Source organism: Podarcis raffonei, chromosome 2 (assembly GCF_027172205.1).
Source record: "Podarcis raffonei isolate rPodRaf1 chromosome 2, rPodRaf1.pri, whole genome shotgun sequence".
Taxonomy (NCBI): Eukaryota; Metazoa; Chordata; class Lepidosauria; order Squamata; family Lacertidae; genus Podarcis; species Podarcis raffonei.
The window spans coordinates 105884022-105909472 of record NC_070603.1 but is presented as its reverse complement, the minus strand read 5'-3'; the positions used below and the strand labels follow the sequence as shown (position 1 = coordinate 105909472).

The 25451-nt window shown below is 48.8% G+C and overlaps 2 protein-coding genes across 16 annotated transcripts in view; both read left to right on the top strand.

Moving 5' to 3' along the window:
* Nucleotides 1-12776, top strand: part of USP19 (ubiquitin specific peptidase 19) — a 42040-nt gene extending 29264 nt beyond the window's left edge. For 10 of the 14 annotated variants that reach the window (XM_053378439.1, XM_053378443.1, XM_053378440.1 and 7 more), the window contains 6 exons: nt 565-675; nt 1883-2099; nt 2713-2865; nt 3963-4126; nt 6043-6227; nt 8072-9714. In XM_053378439.1, coding sequence (XP_053234414.1) covers nt 565-675; nt 1883-2099; nt 2713-2865; nt 3963-4126; nt 6043-6227; nt 8072-8290 — 1049 coding nt within the window. In that variant the 3' untranslated portion in view covers nt 8291-9714. Of the gene's footprint in view, nt 1-564; nt 676-1882; nt 2100-2712; nt 2866-3962; nt 4127-6042; nt 6228-7482; nt 8024-8071; nt 9715-11677 lie in introns of those variants that run through there. The other 4 variants (XM_053378448.1, XM_053378453.1, XM_053378452.1 and 1 more) reach the window with 2 other exon arrangements.
* Nucleotides 12777-19487: 6711 nt separating this feature from the next.
* The window catches only part of LOC128408546 (sodium- and chloride-dependent creatine transporter 1-like), a 30405-nt gene continuing 24441 nt past the window's right edge, over nt 19488-25451 (top strand). Inside the window, exons 1-2 of one of the 2 annotated variants that reach the window (XM_053378438.1) lie at nt 19488-19828; nt 24398-24646. In XM_053378438.1, coding sequence (XP_053234413.1) covers nt 19798-19828; nt 24398-24646 — 280 coding nt within the window. In that variant the 5' untranslated portion in view covers nt 19488-19797. Of the gene's footprint in view, nt 19829-22846; nt 22899-24397; nt 24647-25451 lie in introns of those variants that run through there. The other variant, XM_053378437.1, reaches the window with a different exon arrangement.

Genomic DNA, 25451 nt, shown 5'->3' with positions numbered 1-25451 from the left:
CTTCTTTAAAACCCCCCACCCTACACTGGCTGCTACTTTGGGCGTCTGCATTCCCAAGGGGTTTCTCACCACTTTTTGGTACGGCTGTTACGCCAGAGTTCCTTGGGGCTGCTTGTTGCACGAGGAGCTCTGTAGGCAGCAGGCAAGTTTCCCAACAGCCTCTGCTTTCAGATACCAGAAGCCAAATAAGAAGAAGGAGAAATAATAAATAATAATAAAATCAAAATCATAAAATCAAGCAACTTTATTAAATGCTTTTGTCCCCATTGTTCCCCAAAAGCGGGATTAGGAAAACAATTTATTCCACATGCCTCATGCTGCGTAGGGTGGAGGCTTCTAAGCAGCAGAACGTAACACAGCTGACAAGAAGCAAATATGCATATCCTGAAGCAGGGCTGTTTCCCGTGTTTTGTGCGCTTCCTGAAGACCCCAGCCATCTCCACGGCTTTGTAGATGAAATGCTGTCCCAGCTGTGGAAAGGGGGATAGGGTGGCTGAGCAGAGGAAAGAAGGGGCTGCCGGCTGAGCTGCTGCCACTCACCATCCCTCCCTTGCTTGCCTACAGCTGCCATCCCAGGTTACCAGCATCCGGCTGAGGGGCTGAGTTCCCACGCTACCCAGTTCTACATCAACAAAATTGATGCCGCTAACAAAGAGCAGAAGCTGGAGGACAAAGGTGAGGGTTAAAATCTCAGGGTTCTGAAAGCAGTGCCATCTTGGAACACTTGGCTTGGCGTTTTGAGAGGGCCCCATCCTTGCTTTGGGAGATCTTCTGTGGTGATAGAGGCTGGATCTAATCTGTTTATCCAGTGCAAGGTGCTGTGGAGCCCCTAAAGGAATGCATGTATGCTGCTGATCAGCTCTAGCGGGGGCTGTCTCTCCTGGGCTAAAATTATGCACACTCTGCACAAAAGGTTGAAGTCTGCTATCTGTGTGACTCATACAAACCTATATTTATTATTCCACATCTTTCTGGTAGCTATGGGGAAGGGATAAGAAGCTAAGCAAGGTACCAAGAACCTGGCTGCTGGAAGTCTTAGTTGGATGTCTTGTCCCATAGATGACTTCTATTAGAATTCAGCGGCCCTTGTCGGTCCCAATTCTCAGGATGCTGATTTAAGGTTCCCACTACCACATTTGTGTGGGATACAAGCAACCCACCCGAAGGAGTGCCAAACAAGCACAAGTTCTGGGGAGGAAAGCACAGTCCTTGGAGCTGGAATTCCTGGCTTTTCCTCCTCCAGCATAGTTGACGTTGACCTATGCTACACAGTTGCAGAAACAGACAATGGGGCCTGCAGTTGTTCCTTTTCTGCTTTGTCTTGGGTATCTGTCCCCACACTCCTACACCCAGTCTTTCATTTTAAGCGGCCTTGGTGGCTTTCCCATCCGTTACTTGGAGGGCCAGCATGTGATCTAGTGGAATGTTTGGCTGCAAGCTCCGCTTGGGTGACTTTAGAGAGGAGTAATCTCCTTGGCCTGGCCCCAGTTCCATCCATGTGAAATTTGGGCTTAGTAGCAACTTGCTTTGCAGGATCATGGTGAGCTATGAACAAGCTTGCAAATCTTCCTGCTCACAAAGAATTGAAACTAGCTTTGATAAGGAATTGCCTCCCTCTTCTCTCATGTTTCTTGCTCCATACACCCTTTCTATGTTCTTAGTTTGGTGGTGGCCAATATGACCACCCTCTAGAAGTTATGGCTCCCCTAATTCCAGGCCATTGACCTGGCTGGGCTGGACCTGATTATGGTTTCAGTCTACAACTGCTGGAGACCCCACTACATTGGCTACCCCTGCTCTGGTTCTTATTTCTTGGGCGTTTGTTTTTGGCCTGGTATGTTTAGATGGGTGGCACCATCTGTAAACTTCCGTATCCTTGCAGGAGATGTCCCTCTTGACCTGACAGATGATTGTTCTCTGGCCCTGGTTTGGAAGAACAACGAGAGGATGAAGGAGTTTGTTCTGGTAGAGTCCAAGGAGCTGGAGTGCGTAGAGGATCCCGGCTCTGCGAGTGAGGCAGCCAGGGCAGGACACTTCACCCTGGAGCAGTGCCTCAACCTCTTCACCAAGCCAGAGGTGTTAGCCCCAGAGGAGGCCTGGTAAGAAAGGGTTCTCTGTGGGCAAAGACAACCCCATACGCAAGATCCCAAAGTGTCTGTGAAACGTATACACTGTGCAGCTAGTTTTGGGGTTCAGATATGCAGCTTTTGTAGGCTGGGAAATGGTTACTGCTTCCAAACACTGAAGTGATAATAGGATCATAGATTCATGGAATTGGGAGGAGACGGCCAAGGGTCAGCTGATCCAGCCCTCTGCAATGCAGGGATCGCAGCTAAAGCATCCAAGACAGATGGCCGTCGAGTGCTGCACAGTAGGGACTATTGGGAGTTTGTGGAGGGCCTGAAGAGGACTGAGAGTTCTGTTGAATTCCTGGGCTCCTCAGGCATGCTTCAGCATGTCCCACATTCAGTCACGTTCTTCTCTGAAACCACGTCAGGTGGAAGCCCCCCTCTGCCAATTAAAGAGCTCACATTCTCCCATCAGCTGAATGCTGCATACTGCAGCTGTGATCAAAGCCTGTTTCTAAACCCTTTGATCTCAGGAACACAAACAGGATGCCTTGGTCTTCCGTAGTGCGGCAAAACGGGTTGGTAAAGAGCAGAACTGGCAGCAAAGGAAGCTAACAGACCCCCCCCCCTTTTCCCCACACAGGTACTGCCCGAAATGTAAGCAGCACCGTGAGGCATCCAAGCAGCTCATGCTGTGGCGCCTGCCCAACGTCCTCATCATACAGCTCAAGCGCTTCTCCTTCCGCAGCTTTATTTGGAGAGACAAGATCAATGACATGGTGGATTTCCCAGTGCGGTGAGGAGATGCTGCTGCACTTTGTGTTCCTTTGCTCCTACTTGGACTTCGCACAGGAAAGCGTCTCCCTCCACTCCAAGCCTGGATCAGATGTGGCTGCAGTGTCAGGCCCTGTCTTAGCACCAAGGGTGTTTAGCGCTCTATATGCTCAGGCTATAGGGACGTGGGTGGCGCTGTGGGCAAAACCTCAGTGCCTAGGACTTGCCGATCGTATGGTCAGCGGTTCGAATCCCCGCGGCGGGGTGAGCTCCCGTCTTCGGTCCCAGCTCCTGCCCACCTAGCAGTTCGAAAGCACCCCTAAGTGCAAGTAGATAAATAGGTACCGCTTTATAGCGGGAAGGTACACGGCTTTCCATGTGCTGCGCTAGTGCTGGCTCGCCAGAGCGGCTTCGTCACGCTGGCCACGTGACCCGGAAGTGTCTTCGGACAGCGCTGGCTCCTGGCCTCTTAAGTGAGATGAGCGCACAACCCTAGAGTCTGACAAGATTGGCCCGTATGGGCAGGGGTACCTTTACCTTTACCTTTATGCTCAGGCTATGCTTGTCAACCCTTTTCTCTGCATTTACGTCCCATGTGGCAAGGAGGCAGCCTAATTGGCCACCCCGTTGTTTGGAAGGGAGGGTGGAACTGAAGTTGGGCGAAATCTTTTGGGAGGGGCAGGAAGCATAGGCTGGTGGTGCCTTCATGTTGAGGCCACAGCACATTCCTCTTTCACAGGTGAGAGCCTGCTTCATCGGATGCATGTGATGGTCAAACGTGCATCCTTAGGTCCTCAGTTGTGGTGCATGTGTATCCACCATGTGTCGGATGAAAGTAGGCTCAAGCTCCCGCTAAGCAAACTTGATCCCTCTTCAAAGTGCCACAAATTTATCTTCCGTATTGCTGCAACCAATTCCAGTGGCTGCTCTTCTGAAATCTGCCCGTTTTGAACAGAGCAAGTTAGGAACACCTGGCCCCCAGTCTTTAGTTTGTTGGGATGGGGAACTCAGTCCACTTCTCAAAGCAATCTGCAGATTTCTTGTATTGCCTGCCTTGAAACACATATAGATAGGACAAGTTAAGGCAGCTGTGTACCTTATTCCTATCTCTGTCCCCAGGAGCTTGGACTTGAGCAAGTTCTGCATTGGCCAGAAGGATGAGCAGCAGCTGCCCATGTATGACCTGTATGCAGTTATCAACCACTATGGGGGCATGATTGGCGGACACTACACAGCCTATGCGCGGCTGCCCAGTGACAAGAACAGCCAACGCAGTGATGTGGGTGAGTTGCCAGGCCAGGGGGTGGGGAGCTTCGCGTGGTCTGGTAGCCATCGATTGTCTAGCCAAGTTCCAGCCATTGATGTAGAATCTTCTCAGAGACCTACACAAGGAGAAAGATCTTGGCTAGGGCACACATTGCTGCTTTGATAAGGCATCAGTGAGGAAGTAGTAGGGTCTTCCTCCATAGTAAGTGCTGAATGTTTCAGGTGCAAGGGAGGAGAAGGCTTCACATTTTAAGTAGGATTTAGGGCAAGAAAAGGCTTTCTCCTCAGCACAGCTTGGCCTCCACCACTCATTTGCAAAGAAAAATCACTGCCCTTCCTCCTTCATGATGGGAGAGGTCTTGATGCAGTGGAACACATGCACAGTCAAAAAGAGCTGGACCCCTCTGTACTAGTAAGTTCCAGGGAGATTGTTCTGAATACTTCTTATTGCTTCCTCAGCCTTTCAAGATTGAATTTAGAGCCAGCTCCTCACATGGTAGGATTTTGGAAGACTCTGGGAAGCAGGTCTAATTTGAGTGTTTTAGGGATATACAGTAGTACTTTGGAAGTCAAACGGAATCCGTTCCAGAAGCCCATTTGACTTCCAAAACATTCGGAAACCAAGACGCAGCTTCCAATTGGCTGCAGGAAGCTCCTGTAGCCAATCAGAAGCCGTGTCGGACGTTCGGGTTCCAAAGAACGTTCGCAAACCAGAACACTCACTTCCGGGTTTGCGGCATTCGGGAGCCAAAACATTCAACTCGCAAGGCATTTGGGATCCAAGGTACGACTGTATTGTTTTATTTTGAGTAACATTATATAGAAGTGTTTTCTAAGCAGAATCTTTTTCATAGAATCATAGAATCATAGAGTTGGAAGAGACCACAAGGGCCATCGAGTCCAACCCCCTGCCAAGCAGGAAACACCATCAGAGCACTCCTGACATATGGTTGTCAAGCCTCTGCTTAAAGACCTCCAAAGAAGGAGACTCCACCACACTCCTTGGCAGCAAATTCCACTGTCGAACAGCTCTTACTGTCAGGAAGTTCTTCCTAATGTTTAGGTGGAATCTTCTTTCTTGTAGTTTGGATCCATTGCTCCGTGTCCGCTTCTCTGGAGCAGCAGAAAACAACCTTTCTCCCTCCTCTATGTGACATCCTTTTATATATTTGAACATGGCTATCATATCACCCCTTAACCTCCTCTTCTCCAGGCTTTTTCTTCTTCTCTGTTCTGCATGTGAGCAATCTTGACCAGTAGGGTTGGTAGCTGGCTACTTTTTACTTCAAGAAATGAGATACCATTCTGGCACTCATGTAAGCATTGTGGGCCAACGACCTTGCCATTCATGGGAATAGGGCTGCCGTGCCCTGCACTCCCTTCTCCCTCCTAACTTCCAGTCAGTTTGTTCTTCCCATTGCTTGGGAATTTGCTGACAGTGGGATTTGGTGGAAGGGAATCTGATGAATCCCCAATACATGCTGCCCTCGACAAATACACTGAAGAATAAATAGTCGTTTTAGGACTTGTGAATGTGACAGTAGTGTCAGAGGGTGTCCATGTAGGTGGGGAAACATTTCATAGGTTCACATAGTGACAGGATCCCACTTGCCGGCTTCATCGCTCTCAGTTAATTCTGGGGTGTCCTGGCATCTTTGCACAATCCCTCACAAGTCTGCTAACCTCTGCCAGGGAAGCAGCACCCATGAATGCACCTTGGACAGCAAGGCAAGGCTGTGGGAGCTACCGCGTTGGTAGGTTGTGGGCTAAATTTGGGTGAGTGCACTGGGTAGCTCTTTCCTGATGCATGGGAGACCTGGAGACTGTGCTTGCCTTCCTGCAAGAGTGAAGGACAGGTGAGGATCAGGCAGTGTTGCTCATCAGTGGGTCACAGAGCTTGGTGTGCTTATCGCTTCCTTGTCCCCTTTCACAGGATGGCGGCTCTTTGATGACAGCACCGTCACCACAGTGGATGAAAGCCAGGTGGTGACGCGATACGCCTACGTGCTCTTCTACCGCCGACGAAACTCTCCAGTGGAGAGACCCCCACGGGGGCCACCGCATCCCTCAGACCCTCGGGCCGACATGGCTCCATCTGCCGAGGCAGCAGCCAATCAGGTGAGGGCTTTGGGGGGAACTGCCTGTCTTCCCCGCCTCAAAGTGTTGCCTTGGCCTGCTAACGGGCCAAGGGGCTCCCCCTCACGGCTCTGGCTGGGCTGTGGGCCTCCGTCCAACAGTTGTGTCCTGGAAAAATGACAAACATTCAAGGCTGTCGGGGGAAGGTCTTGATAGGAACAGAGAGGCCCTTCTCAAGAACAGGAAGGCTACCCTGAGTCGAAGGCGCCTGCGGGTGGGTGGGGAATTGGCTTGGGGGGAAAGATCCCCTCAATATGGAGGGTGCCAGCTTCAGAGTTGTGGGTGACAGCAGCAGGTTCCGTGCAAAATTAGCTGATGAGGGAATGGTGCCAGAGAAACGGCAATGCCACGGTTCCTGAGCAGCCAAGGTGATTCCAGCACTGTGGACTGCTGTGCACTCGGCGCTCCTGTTGCCTTGGGAGCCTCTCCTTTCTCTTTCCCCTCCACTCTGTTCCCAGCCATTAACATGGTAGCGACCGGGGAGGCAGAAGGCCAGCACTGCTTTCTGAGGCAATGCCAGCCACCTGGACGAGAGCCTCCAATGTGCACTTGGGTTGGGGGCACTGGCGTCTCCTGGGGGTTCTGCCATGTGGTGTGGTGGCATCCTGCCCAGGACGGCTTCCTAGGCAGGGGTTAAGCTCCAAGGCTATGCTGCGGGGCAGGCCGTATTGTTCTTGCCCTTTCTTGCTGGAGCTGGGCGGTGTGTTTTGCCCCTGGCCACCTGCCCAGCAAGCCAAGACCGATTGGAACCACATGGCCTACTCAGGAGGAGAGGATGCAGACAGAGCCATTCAGAGAAGCTGCCAGAGGGGCCTGTGTGCCTTAAGCCAAGATTCCCTTTGTGCCTGTGGGCTCTGGCAGCTGACCCGTGCAGCAAAACTGGCGCCTCAAACCAGCTATAAAACATCACCCTCCCCAACCAGCTTTAGAATATGGGAGGTCTGGAAGCAGCAGGAACCCCCTGTGCACAGATCCCAAGGGATGGAGTGGGGAAGATAAGACAGATTCTGCCCGCCTTTAAACCCCTACCTAGGAAATCACAGTGATTGGCTGACTGGTCTGAATGATTTTTCTGTACGTGGAAGAGCTGGTCTGTGACTGGTTACTCTGCAACTAAGTCCTGTGCAACTGTGTCGTCATTGTTGTGGTTTTTTTTTTTAAAAAGAAAAAGAAACAAGAGTGATTATGATTGGCTGCCATCTCTGAATGTTCCTCATGGTTTTTCCACTTGCCAAAGCTGAGCTGTTGATTAGCTGTCATCCTTCCGAAAGATCCTCATGTTCCCACCTGCAAGCGCTTGGATGTGACTGCCTGCCATCAGATCCTCATGTTGTCACCAGCAAAAGCTCAACTGCGATTGGCTGTTTATGAATGATCCTCGTGTTCTCACCCAGTGTGGCTGAATGGTCCAGTGCATTTGCGCATACAAGGAAGTCTGGGCTGTGATGACTTTGGTGACTGGGTCTTTTGAAAGGATTGAGCTGGTGCTGACGCTTGCAGACAGGGGGGGAAGAACTCTGACCCCAGCCAGCCAGCCAGCCAGCCAGCATGGATGCCTCACTCTGACAAGCTGGGGCTCGCTTGCCCTCCATCCTTCTGTGGCTTGTGCTCCTCACTCTGTCCCTGGGAGGCCCCCGTATCTGAACTACTGGAGCTGTATAGCGAGGGGGGGCAGAAAATCTGTGGGGCCGCAGCAGAGAGATCTGCCGTGGGAAAGGTGCGCTTGCAGGCAGGCTGTTCCGGGCAGGGGCAGGGCAGCGTGTGGGTGACTGAGGGGTTTGCCGCTGTGTTCTCACCAAGTGCTGACGCAGGTTTCCACATCGCAGGCTTCTCTGCTCTGGCAGGAACTGGAGGCTGAAGAGGAAGCTGCCAGGAGGCTGATGAGGAGCCCTTGGAGGTCTTGCAGCCGAAGAACAAGGCACCTCGCCCCAGACTGTCCCGATGAAGGCCGTGTCCGATACTTTGTCCTGGGCACCATGGCAGCCATTGTGGCACTCTTACTGAATGTTTTCTACCCACTCATCTATCAGACTCGCTGGAGGTAGTAGCAGCAGCAGCAGAAACAGCACCCAGAAGGAGGGTAGCTCACTCGCCTCAGCCTTGGCTCTCCTCCCATTACACCTTTGCGACGAAGGCCTTGGATGCTCCCTGCCAGGGTGGGTGCAAGAAGAAGCCCTAGTGCCAATGCCTCCCCATCAAGAAGCCCTCAAGTCTAGGACCTGCTCTCTCCTGCTTGGCCCGTGTCCCACATGGATTGGCAACTGGGAAAAGGCCCTTTAAAGCGCTGCGGCCTTGTAAGACTTTGGCCCGCGTGAATCACATCTGTGAACTCCAGCAGAGGCTGCAGAGCTACAGAAATTAGTCTCTCTAACTGGATGGGAATCTGTTGGTCTTGGCCACTCCCTGTCTTGGGATTGCTCCTCTGTATTGGGTCTACAGCTGCCCCCTGCCCTATGTGCCTAGTAGTTGAAGGTCGTGACCTCTTACCCAGTTGGGCATCAGCGCTGTGCTTGGAGGCGGGGTGGAAAAGAAGTCCCCAGGCTTCTGTTCCCTCATTGTTTGAGGGAGTGAGAATGTATTGCTGACTCTTCCGAATATTGATGGATTAGGTTCCCTCACCAGGATAGTGTTGGCTTTCAGCCAACTGCATCATCATCTTTTTTGTTTTGTTTTATGGCATCTTACAAATCTTTCCATCGAGACGTGAGACCGCAGTTCAGCTAAATGTTCTTTAGCGCAGGGCCCCAGCTAAAGAGAAGACACTACTTCAACTTGCCTCACAGCTCCCGTACCTGTTTCTGAATGCTTAGGCAACGTCTGTGTGCACACGAGGAAACAGAAGTGTGTCTCTGGCGTCAGAGTCGTGTGGCCTTGTGTTCTTTTAATCTGGCCCTGCAGGCTGTGTGGCTTTTCCAGTGCAGTGCAGGATCCCTCTGGTGCCTCTTTGACTACAGGTTCAATCCTGAGTACCCCGATTTAGGCTCTTGGCTGTGGCCACATAAGTAAGAGAGAGCTTGTGATCCTAGAGCCCAGGTCTTATTCTTCGCGACACCCCTTCCTTGGTTTGTGTATCATTATTGTTTGTTGTTAATATTATACTCATAAACATTACGCAACTCTAACAACATCATCTTGCACATTCTTCCCAGCACTTTTCAGAGAGGCTCCCCCACCCACCCCCGTCCCTTTCGTTGCAGGGAGGGAAAGGGATATGGCCTTGTCTCCAGTGCCCAGTTTTCAGGTTGTCTGGTGCTGGTACTCCTGCTGTGCCCCAGGAAGTGGGCAGCCTCTAGCCGCACCAGTGCCAAAGAGCACAGCCTGATCCATGTGCAATTCTGGTGAGGACGTCCCGACCCTAAGGAAGTCATCCTCTGCCAGCTGGGTGGATAAAGGCATTGCATTGTGCTGTGGGAAAGCTTTCACTGTGTATTTATTTATTGTATTTAATAAACCTAAGCTGTTCTAAAGAGATATGGATGGGCTCCTTTCTTTCCCCAGCTGCTCCTTTCTTTTAGCACCTGCTTTCTAAATTTAACGGGGGTTCTGCGTGTCCACACATATATCTTCCCACTGGCTCCCAAGCCTGTCCAGTCTTAGCTGTTGTTGCTCCTGGTTCACAAGGGGAACCAAGGAATTGGTTGGGCCACTCGTTGAATTGTAGCGAAATAGTACTGGATAAATTCTTCTGGTGGTGATAACTCTGTAGCTCTGTGTGTTCTGTAGTTTGGTGCAAAGCTCACTTGGCTGTATGAGAGTTTCAGTGTTTGTGCAAAATAAGAAACCAGTTATTAGCCTGGATATCTTCAAAGAAGAGTTCCAGAAGCGCATGGGCAATGTCTAGTGAAATCTGTAGAAGAGGAGCTCAGTGGGATTTCAAGTCACTGGTTAGGGTAGCTTTTTTGCCCTTCCCCACTATTTGCAGAAGCAGGATGCACTAGCTGCATGCCCTTTTGCAAACTATATGTTTATTATTATTATTATTATTATTATTATTATTATTATTATTATGTGGGTCACAGAGTGTAGGCTTCCTTGGCACACGATTCTTGGGGTGGTGGGGCAGTTTTGTGTAAAGTAGACCCGGCTCTAGGCGGATAGCTGACTCTTCAAGCCTGGAGCAGGAGAGAATTATGAGTAAGGCTTTGTATGTATTAGACTCAGAAATACTGATTTCTTCCTAAAATTTCCTAAGATTTGACTGTTCAAGAACACCAGTTCGTATTTGGGTGCCTGCCTACCAGACACCATGTTTAATTGTGCCACTTAATTGAACAATATACTGATGAGACTAGCTGTAACTGCTCACACTGAAGGGACTGATCTGGCTTGCATTACTGAAACTTGGGTGAGTGAGCTGGATGGGTCCCTCTGGTTAATAGTACTGCACCAGGCTAGACTGGGGGCATCGAGGGTGGTAGTGGTTTTACTGTCCATAAAAGCACCATCTCCTTTGCCATAAAACTTATTGGTGTTGGGAAAGGCTTAGAGGGTTTGCCCCCAGTGTTGGGCTAGAGAGACAGATTGGGATGCTGCTGGTCTCTAGAATGCCCCCCGCCCCCCCCATTCCCAGCAGCATCCTTGATCAGGCTGGTTGAGGTGTTGGAATGACTACAATATCCATGCAGAGGCTGCTGCTGAGCTGGCTCAAGACTTCATGACCTCTTGACAGCTCTCTCTCATGGTCATTGGCCCAACACATCAGGCAGGGCACACTCTTGATGTAGTCTTTGCTCCAAGTGATGATAAGAGGGATGGACCAAGGAGGTGGGCAATGATGCAATCCCTTGTCGTGGTCGGACCATTATCTAGTATATAAAGCGCTTAACAGCTTGACACCAGGTTACTTGTGAGATTGCCTTACCTCATACGTGTCCACTTGACTGCTTTGATCTGCAGATCTGGCACTGTTAACAGGTGCCACATAATACTCGTTCTGCATTTGTAAGAAATCAGTCTTGTAGTGCAGCGGCAGCCACACTTGGGAACCCTCTGCCTATTGACATCAGCCAGTACTTCACTGTACTCTTTCTGGTGCCTGCTGAAAACATTTCTGTTTAGGCAAGCCTATCCAGACATGTGGAAATCTGACATGCTTTTTAAACTGGGTTTTACCTTATTTTATATTTTGATTATTTTTGAATGCTTTAAACAGCTGTTTGGTAACCATTTTCTTTAACTGATAATTTTAACGTTTTGCTTTTGTAAACTGCTCTGAGGTTTTTGTTGCAATCAAGCAAGATATAAAACTCGTGAAGGAAGTCAATGAATAAGGTTTATATTTATATGAACTCTTTCCCCGAAATCTGTTTCTGGACCTTCAAACAATGTGTATATAGATATTTCATATTGGAAACAGACATTAAGCTTCTTCCACGGCAGGGAGACGTTTGCACCCTTTGCGGCTGCTCTCTAACGCTTTGTTCTGTTTGCAGGGAATTAGCTCGCCGCCCTTTGGAACCAACCTGGCCCCTGAAGTTGCTCCCGCACTGGCACCAGAGGGTGTTGCAGAGCACCCCGCTCCATCCTACAGCAACATGGAGGAAGTTGACTAAGTCGTTCTGCACTGGGGGTGGGTGGCGGGTGGGGTGTACATAAGAAGGCTTTGTTTTGTGGCTTCCCGCCCTACCCCACCCCGGCGTCCCCCCTGCAGTGGGAAGGAGGAGGAGCTGCTGTGACCTTTTCTCAAGCACACAAGCACTTTCTGCTCCACCCCCTTCCTCCTCCCCTGCAAGCTGGAAAGGTTTCCCTTCGTGTCCCCCTACTAGAGGCTGCCCTGTGCCGAGGGAGACCCACTGAGTGCCCCCGGTGCGGCAATTCCTCCTGCATCTCCTGCCCCAAAGGTTCTGGTTTGGTCGCCTTGCACAGAGGCAGGGGAGCTGTGGCGAGACCTGCACTCCTTGTCTTGCATACCCAGCCTGTTCTACTGGGGGTGGCGGTTGGGGGTGGGTGTCGTTGGTGTCTGCCCCTAAGGGGCCTTCTCCCGATTTGCCATACCATGGGTGCCTGCTTCACAATATTCCACAGCCCCCCCCCCTTTTTTTTGCCTGCCCTTTCACTTTCCCATCTGCTCCTTCTTGGTATCCCAAGCTCAGGACACCATGGCTGCAAAATGGGCCTTCATGACAGAAGTATGCATCTCCCAGTTTCCTTGATTTCCGCACCCACCCACCCACCCCTTTCACCAGCATTGCTTAGTCTGGCAGTTTGGGTAAAGAAGGCTCTTAGGAGGCACCTGCTGCTATGCCTTCTCCTCCTACGTGGAAGGCATGGAACTGCGGCTTGGCCTACTACTTGGCTGCCTGCCCCAGAGCCGTTTTGGATTTCTTGGCCCCTTGGGGTGAGAAACCACTGCCAGTACCATCTCCTATTTAAATGTTTGGCTCCCTGTTCCCTTTTATCCATGCTTGGAATTGCTGTAACCAAATGAGGCTGTCCTGGGCCCATTCCCAGGGAGGCCTCAGTCTTGCTCTGTCTTTGTATAAAGTTGGTGTTTGTCTTTGGTCCCGAGTCATTAAATTCTACTCAACGCCGCTTGTTCCTGTGTCTTGTGTGCTATTCTGTCTGCTGCCATGCCACCCTGGCATGGGCTCTCAGCCTGGGCAACACTGTAGAGATAAAAATTGCAACCTGAATTAGAACCTTCATTCTTTCTGTCTCCTTGGCGAATACGTTCTGGGAGCTGGGAAAGAAAGGAATGGTGGCACAATTTAAACTTCTGTATAAAATGACTGTTGAATGTATAGGAAAGGGCCTGTAGATCAGGAATTCTTAGAAGTATGGCTCCATGTGCATCCTTACGTTCAGATAACAGGAATTTAACTTTTCCTTTTCCCTGTGATTAGAGGAAGGAGTCTTAAACAATGCAGAGTCCTTAACGTAACACAAATAACTATAACCAAATATATTCATCACAAGAGTGATATATGTAGTGCTAAGTGTAACAGACAACTGACTGATTTCTCATGTCTCTAATTGAAATGATAAGTCTGCACGTGATGATAAAGCCTTCCGTATGAGAAACTCGGAAGTTGCCATGTCAGATAAAATATTCTGCAAATGAGCATTTCTTCTGATGTGGTAATGAATAAGCTCTCATAGAGAGAGGCTGATGGTAGGGAAAAGACCGCATTATCCTTACAGGTGGGATGGGAAGAATGCTAGATTGTGTGCAGGAATTTCCACTTGAAAAACAAGATGACTAAAAAACAGTTCTAAAGGGGAGATAGTGTTGCACTGTGTTTTTAAAAAAGAAAAGACAACACACAGAAGCTTCTAGAGCGGGGGGTGGCCTATCAGACGCTGTTGGATTTCAACCCCCATCTGTCCAGCGATCGTGACCCCCCCCCCCGCCAATGGCCAGAGATGCAATAGTAGCTGTGGCCTGGCAACGGGCGGGGACTGCAAGTTCCCTACTCCCTGAATATTTGTCAGAATAAAAATCCATTGGTTTCCTGACATGTTTTCACTTCCTGCACTGAAATTATGCCCCTCCTGCCAACTTGCCTCCTAGTGAACCCCACTTGATTCTAATGCACGTGAGCCACAGAAATGCTTTGCTTCAGAGTAAATGAAAGGGGTGCTATATAGCCCAAAGGGAGAACATATTTAATATCGGGAGCACATAACAATTCAAGAAAAGGGTGGGCAGGACCTGGAAAGTAGCAGAGATCCAGCGGTTAGTAACCACTGCCAGGTTAATGTATAAAGAACTGGGAATACAAGAATGGACCGATGGCGTTCAAAGATGGCTGACAGGCTTCCACTGCCGTACACAGGTGGTCTGCTATTGCTGATCATGCTTCAGATGGGGAACTGGAGGGGAGTTTACATGGAGCAGGAAGGAGGCCCAGCAGTCCTGAACCACCACCTTGTATGAGCTGAGGGCCAATCGAGATGAATTGGTCAGATCGGAAAAGGGGCATATGGCTGAGGAGAATCAAATCCCTTCTTCACCCCACATAGCCTCAATCCACAAGTGCCTTTTGCCCTCAGGGAAGGGAGCCCATCAGAAGAGCAAAGCACCTTTGGGGGGTGAACAGATGAGGGAAGTGGGGATGGGAGTCGTTTTGCTTTTAAAAACCACCTTCCCCCATCTGCTTCTATACATAATTGGACAAATGGACCTGTCACCGCTGTGAATAGTTTATTCTGGATTGCCTGCACCAGAACTTTTCCCAGAATGGTCTGTGCAAAAGGAGGTTCCTCCGCAGGGAAGCCCGTTTTTTGTTTTTAAAAAATGGTTCTCTGCAGCCGGAGGGTTTGGAAACTGCTGGACCACACTGTCTCCGCAATGGTGGGAAGCCCTTCGGCCTTGCCTTTGATTCTCACACTTTCCTATCTGGCCCAGGGAAGATACAATGTGCTTCCTATTGGGGAGGAGGCCCCAGAAATATCCTTGGCCTATTTTCGCATCACAAAAGGGAGCAGCGGGCGGAGGCTGTGCCTCAGCCTATTTTTCTAAGGCATTAACCCTCACTCCTCGGCTTGAGAAAAGGGGCCTCCCGTGTATGTGTGTTTGCCCTGTGAGCCTGGTTGCTGCCTGCTACATAGGGAGACTTAGCCATGCCATGGAATTGTTTGCTCACCGGGCGCCATGGCAACCGGGCAAGCCGTCCATGGGAATGTGCTCCCAGTGCCGATTCTCATGGGCGGCTTGGGGGGGTGGGGTGGGAGGAAGTGTTAGCCGGGCTGGCGAGAAAAGGAGGGAAGAAATGGGCATTATCTCCTACGGGCAGGAAGCTATAATAATCTCCGTCCTGCACATAGCGCTTCCCCGCTTCAAATGGTCAAAACGCTCTGCGTCGCCGTTTCCTGAGTCATCTTCAGGGCTGCTTGAAGACATTTTTGCTGCTTGAACCCAGCAAATAAACTATTATTGTCCTCTGAGGTGGTCTAAACACCTTTCCCCTGCTCCTTGGCAGCGGGAAGAGGTTTGTTTTGGTCTGAACTATTTATTTTGCGTTTTTATCCTGTGTTTTTATCTCGCAAACCGCCCTGAGATCTTCGGATTGAGGGTGGTATATAAATAAAGAAATAATAAATGCAGTAACGATAAACGACAGCTTCCGGCCTTCGCCTCACAGCAAAAATGGCTGCCTGAGGTGGCACCGGCTGCCTCACTCTCCCCAATGGCAGAGCCGGCCTTTCTTGGAGGGTAGGCCCATATTCTCTCAATCTAACAAGAGTGAAGGGAGAGGCAAAGCTGAGCAACAATGGCTTCTCCAAGTCACACACCAGGCCTTTCAGAGGAGGCGTTTTGGTTCATTCTCACTTTCAAATTCTTCCTGCTCCAGCTTATGTCTTCTTAGGAAGACCACCTTCCTTCCCCACCCCCAGGCTGCATGTGTTTTGTACAACATGGAGCCACCTTTTGAGAAACGCAGCTTCCCCTTAACGAAACACAAGTTTCTCAACCTCAGGAAGAAGTTTGACACAGCCTGGTGCTATAAACAATGCAGACACCGCTTGGGCTAATGGGTAGTACATTTAAAACTTTTGACTCCAGATGAAAACTTGTTTTGGTAATCTTAATATTTTTATCCAATTTTTTTTGGATATCCAGGCAGTATCATATCTTCCTTATGAGATGTACATCCACAGCATTGTGCTTTAGAGGCATTAATTTTATCCTCAATGGAGCCATATAGCAACTTGCTATGGCTTTAATAAGCATTTTCCAATATACAGTGGTACCTCGGATTACATACGTTCAGGTTACATACGCTTCAGGTTATAGACTCCGCTAACCCAGAAATAGTGCTTCAGGTTAAGAACTTTGCTTCAGAATGAGAAGAGAAATCGGGCTCCAGCGGTGCAGCAGCAGCAGGAGGCCCCATTAGCTAAAGTGGTGCTTCAGGTTAAGAACAGTTTCAGGTTAAGAACGGACTTCCGGAACGAATTAAGTACTTAACCCGAGGTACCACTGTATCAGGGGCATGACCAGAGGCTAATGTGGGCTAAGAAGTGAGTGTCAATCGTAACCTTTGTACAGTCAGCTAGTTCCTGAACACACACCTCCATAAACCCCTTCCAGATAAGCAAGAGATCTAATAAAAGTTTAAGGACACATTCCAGCCATGTAAAAACATTCACAGAGGGTGTGACACAAGGCCTGAGGAAATGGTGTGCACCTTCATCAAAGTTTTTATATTATTGTCAGATCAACTGTGTTGATATTATACCTCATATCATTTTTTTCTGTTTTCTCTTTGTTAGTAATACTTCTAATCCACTTTCCTTCCTTAACATAATTCCTTCTCAATTTATTTTGGACCCAAAATTTCTCAACTGAAAATATTTGGAGTCTATTACCCCTTTCGTTAAATTAACTCTTGGTAGGCAGAGACATCATTACCTTGATTCAGTTGTTTTAATGTTGCCAATTCCTAACCATTCCCATTCTTTCCCCCAAATTAATCCACAATACTTCTGCACAAATCCCTTCCCACAGGGTCGCCGTAAGGCTCAATTCTTTTTAAAATTTGCATGTTGAAAACAGATTGCACTATAGGATGAGAAGCCCCAACCACCTCTTTTCCTCTTCCTTCCACCACAAAGATACTTTAGATTCCTGTTAAGGTATTTTCCTAAATCAAACCAATTTTCTTAATTGTGTTCTGTTTGAAAGCCAGTGTGATATAGTGGTCAGAATGTTGGACTAGGAGCTGGGAGACCAGGGTTCAAATCCCCATTTGGACATGAAACTCACTGGGTGGCCTTGGGCCGGTCAATGCCTCTCAGCCTAACCTTACAGCATTGTTGCAAGGTTTAAATGAGGAGCAAGGGAACCACTACCTTGAGCTTATTGGAGAAAAGGCTATAACTGTAATCAATCAATAATACGGTATACTTAGCAATGCTATTCCCTTTATTATTTCACTAAGTTTGCTTTGCTACTCTCTGTCCATTAGAACATTTATATATACTTTCCCACTCCATCGATTGCTTTTCTGGCATTTTGAAAGAATCACAGAATTGTAGACTTGGAGGGGTCCATGAGGGTCATCTAGTCCAACCCCCTGCAATGCAGGAATCTTTTGCCCAACCTGGGGCCAAACCCACGACCCTGAGATTGACAGCCTCCTGCTCTACTGATTAGAGTTATCCCAGCTTCCTCAATATATACATCTACAGACCCAGGGGATATTTAAATAAGTCTTTCTGGTGGAAGCTAAGTCTCAGAAAAAGCTCAATATGGAGGCCAAATGGCCAAAATATTGGGAAATTTTGGAGCAAGAAGGTGACAGATTGAAACTGCAGAGTTTTGAGAAATTAAAAGACAAAGTGCGAGATTGGCTTCATTATTATCAAATAAGAGAGGCCTACAATTCAGACAAAAAAACTGGCTTCCAGGTGGAGAAATCAAAATTGGAAACAGAATTGTTAGAACCAAAAACTAAGATTTTATCAAAGATGTATAACTTGCTGTTAAAATGGAATACACAGGATGAAACGGTCAAATCAGCGATGATTAAATGGGCGCAGGACATAGGTCATAACATTATGTTTGCTGACTGGGAGCAGTTGTGGACCACCGGTATGAAGTTTACGGCATGTATTGCCTTAAAAGAGAATATTATGAAAATGATTTACAGGTGGTACATGACCCCAGTCAAGCTTGCAAAAATTTATCACCTGCCTGACAACAAGTGTTGGAAATGTAAAGAAGCTGAGGGAACATTCTTTCACCTTTGGTGGACGTGCCCAAGGGTTAAGGCTTACTGGGAAACGATATATAATGAACTGAAGAAGGTATTTAAATTTACCTTTCCTAAGAAACCAGAGGCCTTCCTTTTGGGCATAGTTGGCCAATGGGTGCCAAAGAAAGATAGAACATTTTTTATGTAGGCAACAACAGCAGCAAGAATACTCCTTGCCAAGTATTGGAAGACACAAGATTTACCCACCGTGGAAGAATGGCAGATGCAAGTGATTGATTACATGGAGATGGCCGAAATGACTGGCAGAATCCGTGACCAGGGAGAAGAACTGATGGAACAGGACTGGAAAAAGTTCAAGGACTATTTACAAAAACACTGTAAAATGTTTGAGTGTTAACATGATGTGGGAAGTGAAGGTAATAGGGTTTGTGGGATTTGGTTAAATGTGAATGAAAAGAAGAATGTCAAAAAGGAGAAGGGGTTATGAACAGAATAATATTATGTCACAGTATATAAGAAGAGGATTGGGTTAAAATAATGAAAAATTGGGACATAATAATTAGAAGAATATAAAGTTAAGCATGGTTTAAATAAGGGCTTGAATTTGCTGAATTTGATTGGAATAAAGAGGAACACAAAAAAGGGGGATGTGAGGAGTTCAAGACAGAGGGGTATGGAATTTTGTTAATATAAAAAAGTGGATTTTTCTTTTTTCTTTTTCTTCTGTTTTTCTGTTTTCTGTTTTTTGCTATATATCTTTGTTTTTCTGGTGTTTTTGTTTTTTATGTGAGCTTTATTCATGACAATACTCTATCTGAAACGATGAAATTTTTGATTTGTAAAACCTCAATAAACATTTATATATATAAAAAATAAGTCTTTCTGGGTTGCCCTTTACCAGTGGATTACAAAGTAATTGGAATTCTATGTTCTCATCTACACGTTCACCCTATTTCCAAATACCTCACTGTGCAGCGTGGGCTGCTTGGCAAGGTTTATCTGCCTTCCTGATGGCTTCTCTTACGTGGCCGCCTGAAACCTTAACACTGACCGCTTCATTTTAAGCAACTGCGGATTTTAGCCACAGGAAGGTAGATTTAGGTAAACAAACTCCCTTGCCCGCAAAGCTAAGATGATGCTTGCGAAAATGCCTGGGAGGAGAGGAAAGACTTCTCCAGAAAGTTTAGGCAGAAATCTACCCGGAAGGAGCCTGTGTAGTTGCACAAACTATTCTGCCCCCCACAAGGAAAGGGTTGCAACAAATGGTTGAGTGAGCGAGCCTTGTTTTCGCTTCCTGCTTAGCAACTCGGATCCCCGGCTAGAAAGCGGAACCGAACCTCTGCGCCGGGCTTTGCGCGCCTTTCGCTCCTGCGCTTGCAGAATCCAGGCCCTGCTCTCTCTCTCTCTGGCTCCACCCTGCCCACTCGTGCACCTGCTCGCCTCCATCATCTCCCAGCATTTCCATGGTACCCAAGCGCCAGCCCGGACTCCATCTCCCGACATGCAAGCGGCAGGCCTGATGCCAGCAGCGGCGGGCCAATGAGGCGCGAGCGGGGCGGGGGCCAAAGCGGAGTCGCCGCGGCTGCTGCCTTTCTCTGCTGCGCCTCTGCTGCGAAGAGCCAGAAGCCTCGCTGCCGGAGCTGAGCGATGGAGCGTCGTCTCAGCGCTGCCCGCGCCGCCTGGTTCTGAGCTCCAGGCCCTGCCCAGACCCTCGCCCGCCCCAGCCCGTTTCCCTGGTGTAAATCCCCATCAATGAGGTTCTTCCGTCTCACCTTCAAGTGCTTTGTGGATTGCTTCTGAGACCGCGCCGAGATCCCCTCCCAAGACCCGGAGCCAGCTTTCCCGACACCCGACACCCGTCTCAGCCTCCTGCCCGCTAGCCCAGTGTGCCAATGGCTCCAGTGCCCACCGAGACCTGCTCAGGTAAGCGCCGGCTTGGCATCGGGAGTAGGGCCGGGGTGCATTCCGGGGTGTGGGGTTTCAGGGAGTCCTCGTTTCTCCTACCCTGCTTCCCGCTGTGGATGGGCTCAGGTAAGTAGCAGCCCGGCTGCGTGCCACCTGCGAAGCATCACTGGCGACCCATCAGTGGCGACCCAGGTGAACAGAGCAGTGCCCCATCTCGACTCCAGACTGAGACTTAGTACAATAGACTCTGCTTTCAAATGCTGCCATCACCGAGCCGCCTGAGATGGATGGGTTCAAGCAGCTGGGCTGTATCCGCCTTTTGCCCCGCCGGCATCTCTCCCCGCCTTGTGCCAGAAGTATGTCCTGTCTCTGCCAAGGTGTTCCTGCTCATTGCCTCTCTCCTCTCTCTGCCAGGATGCCCTGTGCTTTGCGGCTTTCCGTGCTGTGCCCGGGGCACACACTTTATGTACTTTATGGCTCTCTCCCTTTCTCCATTATTTCCCCCTCTCCTTTGGAAGGCAGGAGTGGTGGCAGGAGGTTTAATCAGAGTTAGGGATTCTTTTGAATACAGAACCGGGAGGGTGAGTATTCCAGGGGAACTCATGTGGAGTCAATGGGCTATGGACTCAGGGCGTGTAGTCTAAAGCAGCAACAGCAGCCTCCAGCTTTTTCAGACCCCTTTAACCGAAACGTGCATTTGGAGACCGATTTCTTATTGTTAAATTTATCTTTATACCACATATTTCTGTGGTGGTGGATCTGCTGTCCTGTGACCCACCTTTAATCACCAGTGCACTACAGTTGCCATTTGGCACTGAATGCCCACATGTCCGAAGCAGTTATCCTGCTTGCGGGTTCCCCATAAGGGGAGTCTGGTTGGCCCCTGGGAAAACAGGGTGCTGGACTAGATGGGCCACTGGCCCTGATCCAGCAGGATTCTTCTTAGGTTCGTGTAGGCTGGTTCTCCAAGACGAGGGCAGCTGGCAAAAAGAAGAACTTGGAGGTTTCTCTGCATCAGCCCCTTATAAGGCAACAACTCAGCTGGAGCAGAAGGTGTGTGTGTGTGTGTGTGTGTGTGTGTGTACATTTGTGTGAGAGAAAACAAGATTGTTTTGTGTGCAACCATCAACCTCCAATCACCTCCTCCCTGCCCTCATTCCTTTTTATTGAGAAAGCATGTGCTCTTCGTAGCATTGCCCAAGAGAATGCCCGTGAGTGGTGCCAACTAAGTGGCTGATCTGTACCCAGGCGAGGGAGGGGGGTAGGCAAAGGGTGTCCGGCAGCCTCAGCCCCACAAGTGGGGAGGATTAGCTCCGTCACATGCCAGGGCCTTGGATGCACGTTGGCTGTGGGGGGGAGGGAAGCCAGACAACGAGGAAAAGGGGCTTTGTGTCTGGGCTGTTGTTTGCTGCTTTGCTCTGCTCACAACTCTTGTCTCTTCCGGGGGCTTTTTGTTGTTGTGGCTGTTGAAAACGGGTCATCCCCACCCTCCACCCTGGTTTTGCGGAGGCTGCTCAACACAAAAGGAGATTTTCAGGGCTTTCCCCAGGGTGAGGTTGTTTTCTTTGAGGAATTTGGGTTGTCCGTTGAGCGGGGCTGGCGACAGCGAGAGTTACGATGGTGCTGGAAAACACCCTTCCCAGTGCAGACCCCCACGTTTCTCCTATGAGCTTTGTCTCTGGCGTGGCACTTCTTTGCTGGCTAGAAGGAAGGTGAGAGGAGCCGGCTAACTCTCTCTTCGGCTGCGTACACACCACACATTCAAAGCGCAGTCCCCCAAAATCCTGGGAACTGCAGTGGGCCCTGGGAATTATATGCCCAAGAGGTAAACTGCGGTTCCCACAATTATTTGGGGTGAAATAGTATGCTTTAAATGTGCTTTGCGTGTATGGAGCGTACGCAGCCTTTATTTCAGTGGCTTCAGAAAGAAAGAAGGAAGGGAAAAGGGATCCCACCCACCCCGCAGCTCACTGAGGGTGGGGGAAATGGAAACCACCATGTGCAACAGCCCAGTATGCACTTCAGTGTGTGTGTGTGTGTGCATGTGTGCAAACCCATTGTGAGTGTGATTCCTGATGTGCGGGTTCCTGTGACTCCCTCTGCGTGTGTATGAATGTGTGGATTCAGCATCGCTGCCTAGTGGGTGACTCACCTCCCTGCATTGTGACGTCGAAACTAGGACTCCAGAATGAAAGAGGGTGGGTTTTTGTGTGTCTTTCCTCCCCCCCCCCTTTAAAGGGTTTTGCTCATTATATAAAAGGTAGGCCTGGAAAATTCCTGCCTTCGTTAAGCCGCCCAAGTGTTTCTGAAGTACTTGGCGCTCGAAGAAACGAAAAAGCAGAGATGGGCCTCAAAGGGCAGGCAGTGATGCCAAGCTAGCTCCTTGGCACAGGCTGAGGCACTGATTTTCGACCTGGGAAACGAGTGCCACTCCTGCCCTGGCCAGGCCAGGGTAGCAATAGGTTCCAGAGCAAAGCCATAGCATTAGGGGGAGTCATTTTACCCACTGCTGGAACCCGCAGCAGAAGCTGCTCTTGTGCTCTGGTCCTGCTTGCGCTTTCCCCACAGGTTGGCCACTGTGACAACTATTAACACTGATTAGAATGCTTACATCACATATATGAAAAGGATTGGGGCAGGGGTTAGGGTGGTGCGCTACCCGGGTGATGCTGCAGCACCCAGATGTTCTAGGGCAGCAGCTAGAGGCACCAAAATGTCACAAGCTATAGACTTAGATGAGACCTCAGAGATCGCCTAGTTCAGCTCTCTCTGCTCCACGCGGGACGTGCAATACCTGGATGCAACCACTGCGTCCCTAACAGGTGGGTGTCCAGCCTCTGCTTCATTGCCTCCATCGGAGGAGAGCCCACCCACCTCCCAAGGTGGACTGTTCCATTGTTGAACAGCTTTCACCAGTTCACTGCTCCTAACCCTTTTAGCTGAATTCTGCTTCCTGGCAATTAACACTGGTTGGTTCTGGTCCTGCCCTCCGGAGCGACAGAGAGCAAATTCCTCCCAACTTCTGTGGGGCAGCCTTTTAGATATTCGAAGATGGCCATCATGTCTTGTGGAGTCTTCTCTTCTCCAGGTTATAAACTTACCCAACTTTTCTCAGCCGTTCTTTGTTTCCAGGATCCCTTGTGTTTTTCTTGGCCACTCTTTCCACTGATCAATGTCTGCCTTACAATGTGGCACCCAGAACTGTATTTTAGGCACAGTCGGACCAGTGCAGACTAAATGTAGAACAATTGCTCCTCATGATCTGTTAATGCAGCCTATGTGAATGCATTTGCTTTTTACGCCGCTGTATCTCACCGCTGGCTCATGCTTAGCTCACAATAATCTAAGATTATTTTTTTGCTCTATAAGACTCACTTTTCCCCTCCTAAAATGTAAGGGGAAATGTGTGTGTGCGTCTTATGGAGCGAATGCAGGCTGCGCAGCTATCCCAGAAGCCAGAACAGCAAGAGGGATCACTGCTTTCGCTGCAGAGCGATCCCTCTTGCTTCTGGGATTTGGAATATTTTTTTTCTTGTTTTCCTCCTCCAAAAACTAGGTGCGTCTTATGGTCTGGTGCATCTTATAGAGCGAAAAATACGGTAAATCCTTTCCAGCTGCTTTGATACAAAGCTAGGTCTCTCTTCTCAAACCCACCAACCTCACCCAGCCCCAGTCCTGTATTTTTGCTTATTGATTCTTAGTACCTATTTCTATTGAATTTCTATTGCATTTCATCTTCTTGGATTTGGCCCGGCGTTCCAGCCTGTTGAGGTCTTTTTAAGACTTGGTTCTGACTTTTATGGCATTAGCGTCTCCTCCGTGCTTTGTGCCATACCCTGATTTGATAAGCTACTCTTTCGCCCAAGCCGTTTATAAAGATGTTTAGCAGCACAGGACCTTAAGACAGAGAGTTGTGTGGCACTCAAGACCTTGTTCCAGGTTGATGCAGTGTTATCCATGAGCAACTCGCTGGGTACGGCTGAAGGTTGCTAAGGTATAACTAACCCATAGTAAGTGATCTTGCAAATGATACTCAGGAAAGGGTGCGCTTCCGTGGATCATTAGGTTTCCTCCCTGAAGTATCCCAGGGTAAAAGCAAGCGCTGCTGTCCATGTGTATAATGAATAAAAACTAGGCAATTTACAGCCTGTGAAGAAAATAACTACTAAACAAGGACAAGCCACAAAAATGTTACTTTATTTGATACTAAAATTTGACCGATGCTCATGTCTTTTTGTTTCTTTGTCATGCGTTACGTACTGTTTTACTGGTATTTGTATGCCAAAAACGAAACAATACATTTCTGGAAAAGAAAAAGTGGAGGAGTACATTCTTTCAGGTGGCTCCTGAACATTCCAGGTTCTGTTTCTTGCTGAAATTTTAAGTTTCGAGTCCTGTTGGTGGCAGAGATAAATGTGAAAGTTGGGTGGCAAAAAGTAGGAGACCGGAATTAAGGAGACACGCTCAAAAGGAGGAAGCTCAGGTTAATTTCCCTTTTCAGCCATCGATTGAGATTGTTCAAAAGCTGGCTTGATCCCCCACACCTATTGACTGATTTGACTAATCCTTTGTTCTTTGCCTCGACAGAGGGCAGTGGGTGCTCAGAGCTGGCTGAGGCAGAGGGTGCCGAGGCGACTGGTGGCACAGCAGAGTCCAGCCATGAAGGGAGAGCCATCACTGCCCCTCTGGTGGTACCCATGGGCCCCGGGAAGCTGCCCGTTCCTGAGCGGGAGACCTGGACCCGGCAGATGGATTTCATCATGTCCTGTGTTGGCTTTGCTGTGGGGCTGGGCAACGTCTGGCGCTTCCCATACCTCTGCTACAAGAATGGAGGAGGTGAGGAGGTGGCCATGGGGGGGGGAAACCAGGTTGGGTGGGTGAGAGTGGGTGTCTAAACCGAGCGCAAGAAGACTGCTCTCTGAAAATGGACACTCTTTTTTGGAGGAACTTGGAGCTGATCTGGGAAGAGGTAGCTTCTAGTGACTTGCAAGGAGCAAAATCATCCTGGTACCCTGTAGTACCTAACCCATTTTTTGCTGCTCCTATGGCCATAACATCAGCTTCCCTATTCTGTATCCTGACGCATTGTGGGTAGCTTCTTCTGTTCATTTCTTGTTAGCCTGGGTCTATGCAGATGAGAATTTTTTTTTCATCCCAAAGTGGTAGAAGACCACGAGTATACGAATATATGTGGGGTCTGTCGGTAGCAAGTGGCGTATGGGATTTTTTTATTTTTTATTATTAATTTTATTTGGATTCTCTACACACACACACACACAAACACAAAACCCGGAAAATAACAATATACAAAACACAAAAACAAGCATACAAAAAACCCAAATCCAAATCTTACAAATTAATAATATAAACACTAAAAAGAAAAACAAACCTTCACTTCCATCAATCCCACAGCATCTCCTTTACCTCTCATTGTGTTTTCCTGTTTTCCTTATCATCTCTATCCTAGTATCTAGATATAAATTCCTCTTTCATATCCTTTCACTTCACAAGGTTATTCCAGACTCAGCCAGATTTCTCTCCTCGAATCTTGGCTTTTAAGGTATTCTTTTAGGCACTCCCATTCCTTTTTCACTTCACCATGTGCATTTTTACCATGTGCTTGAACTTGACACAGAAGCAG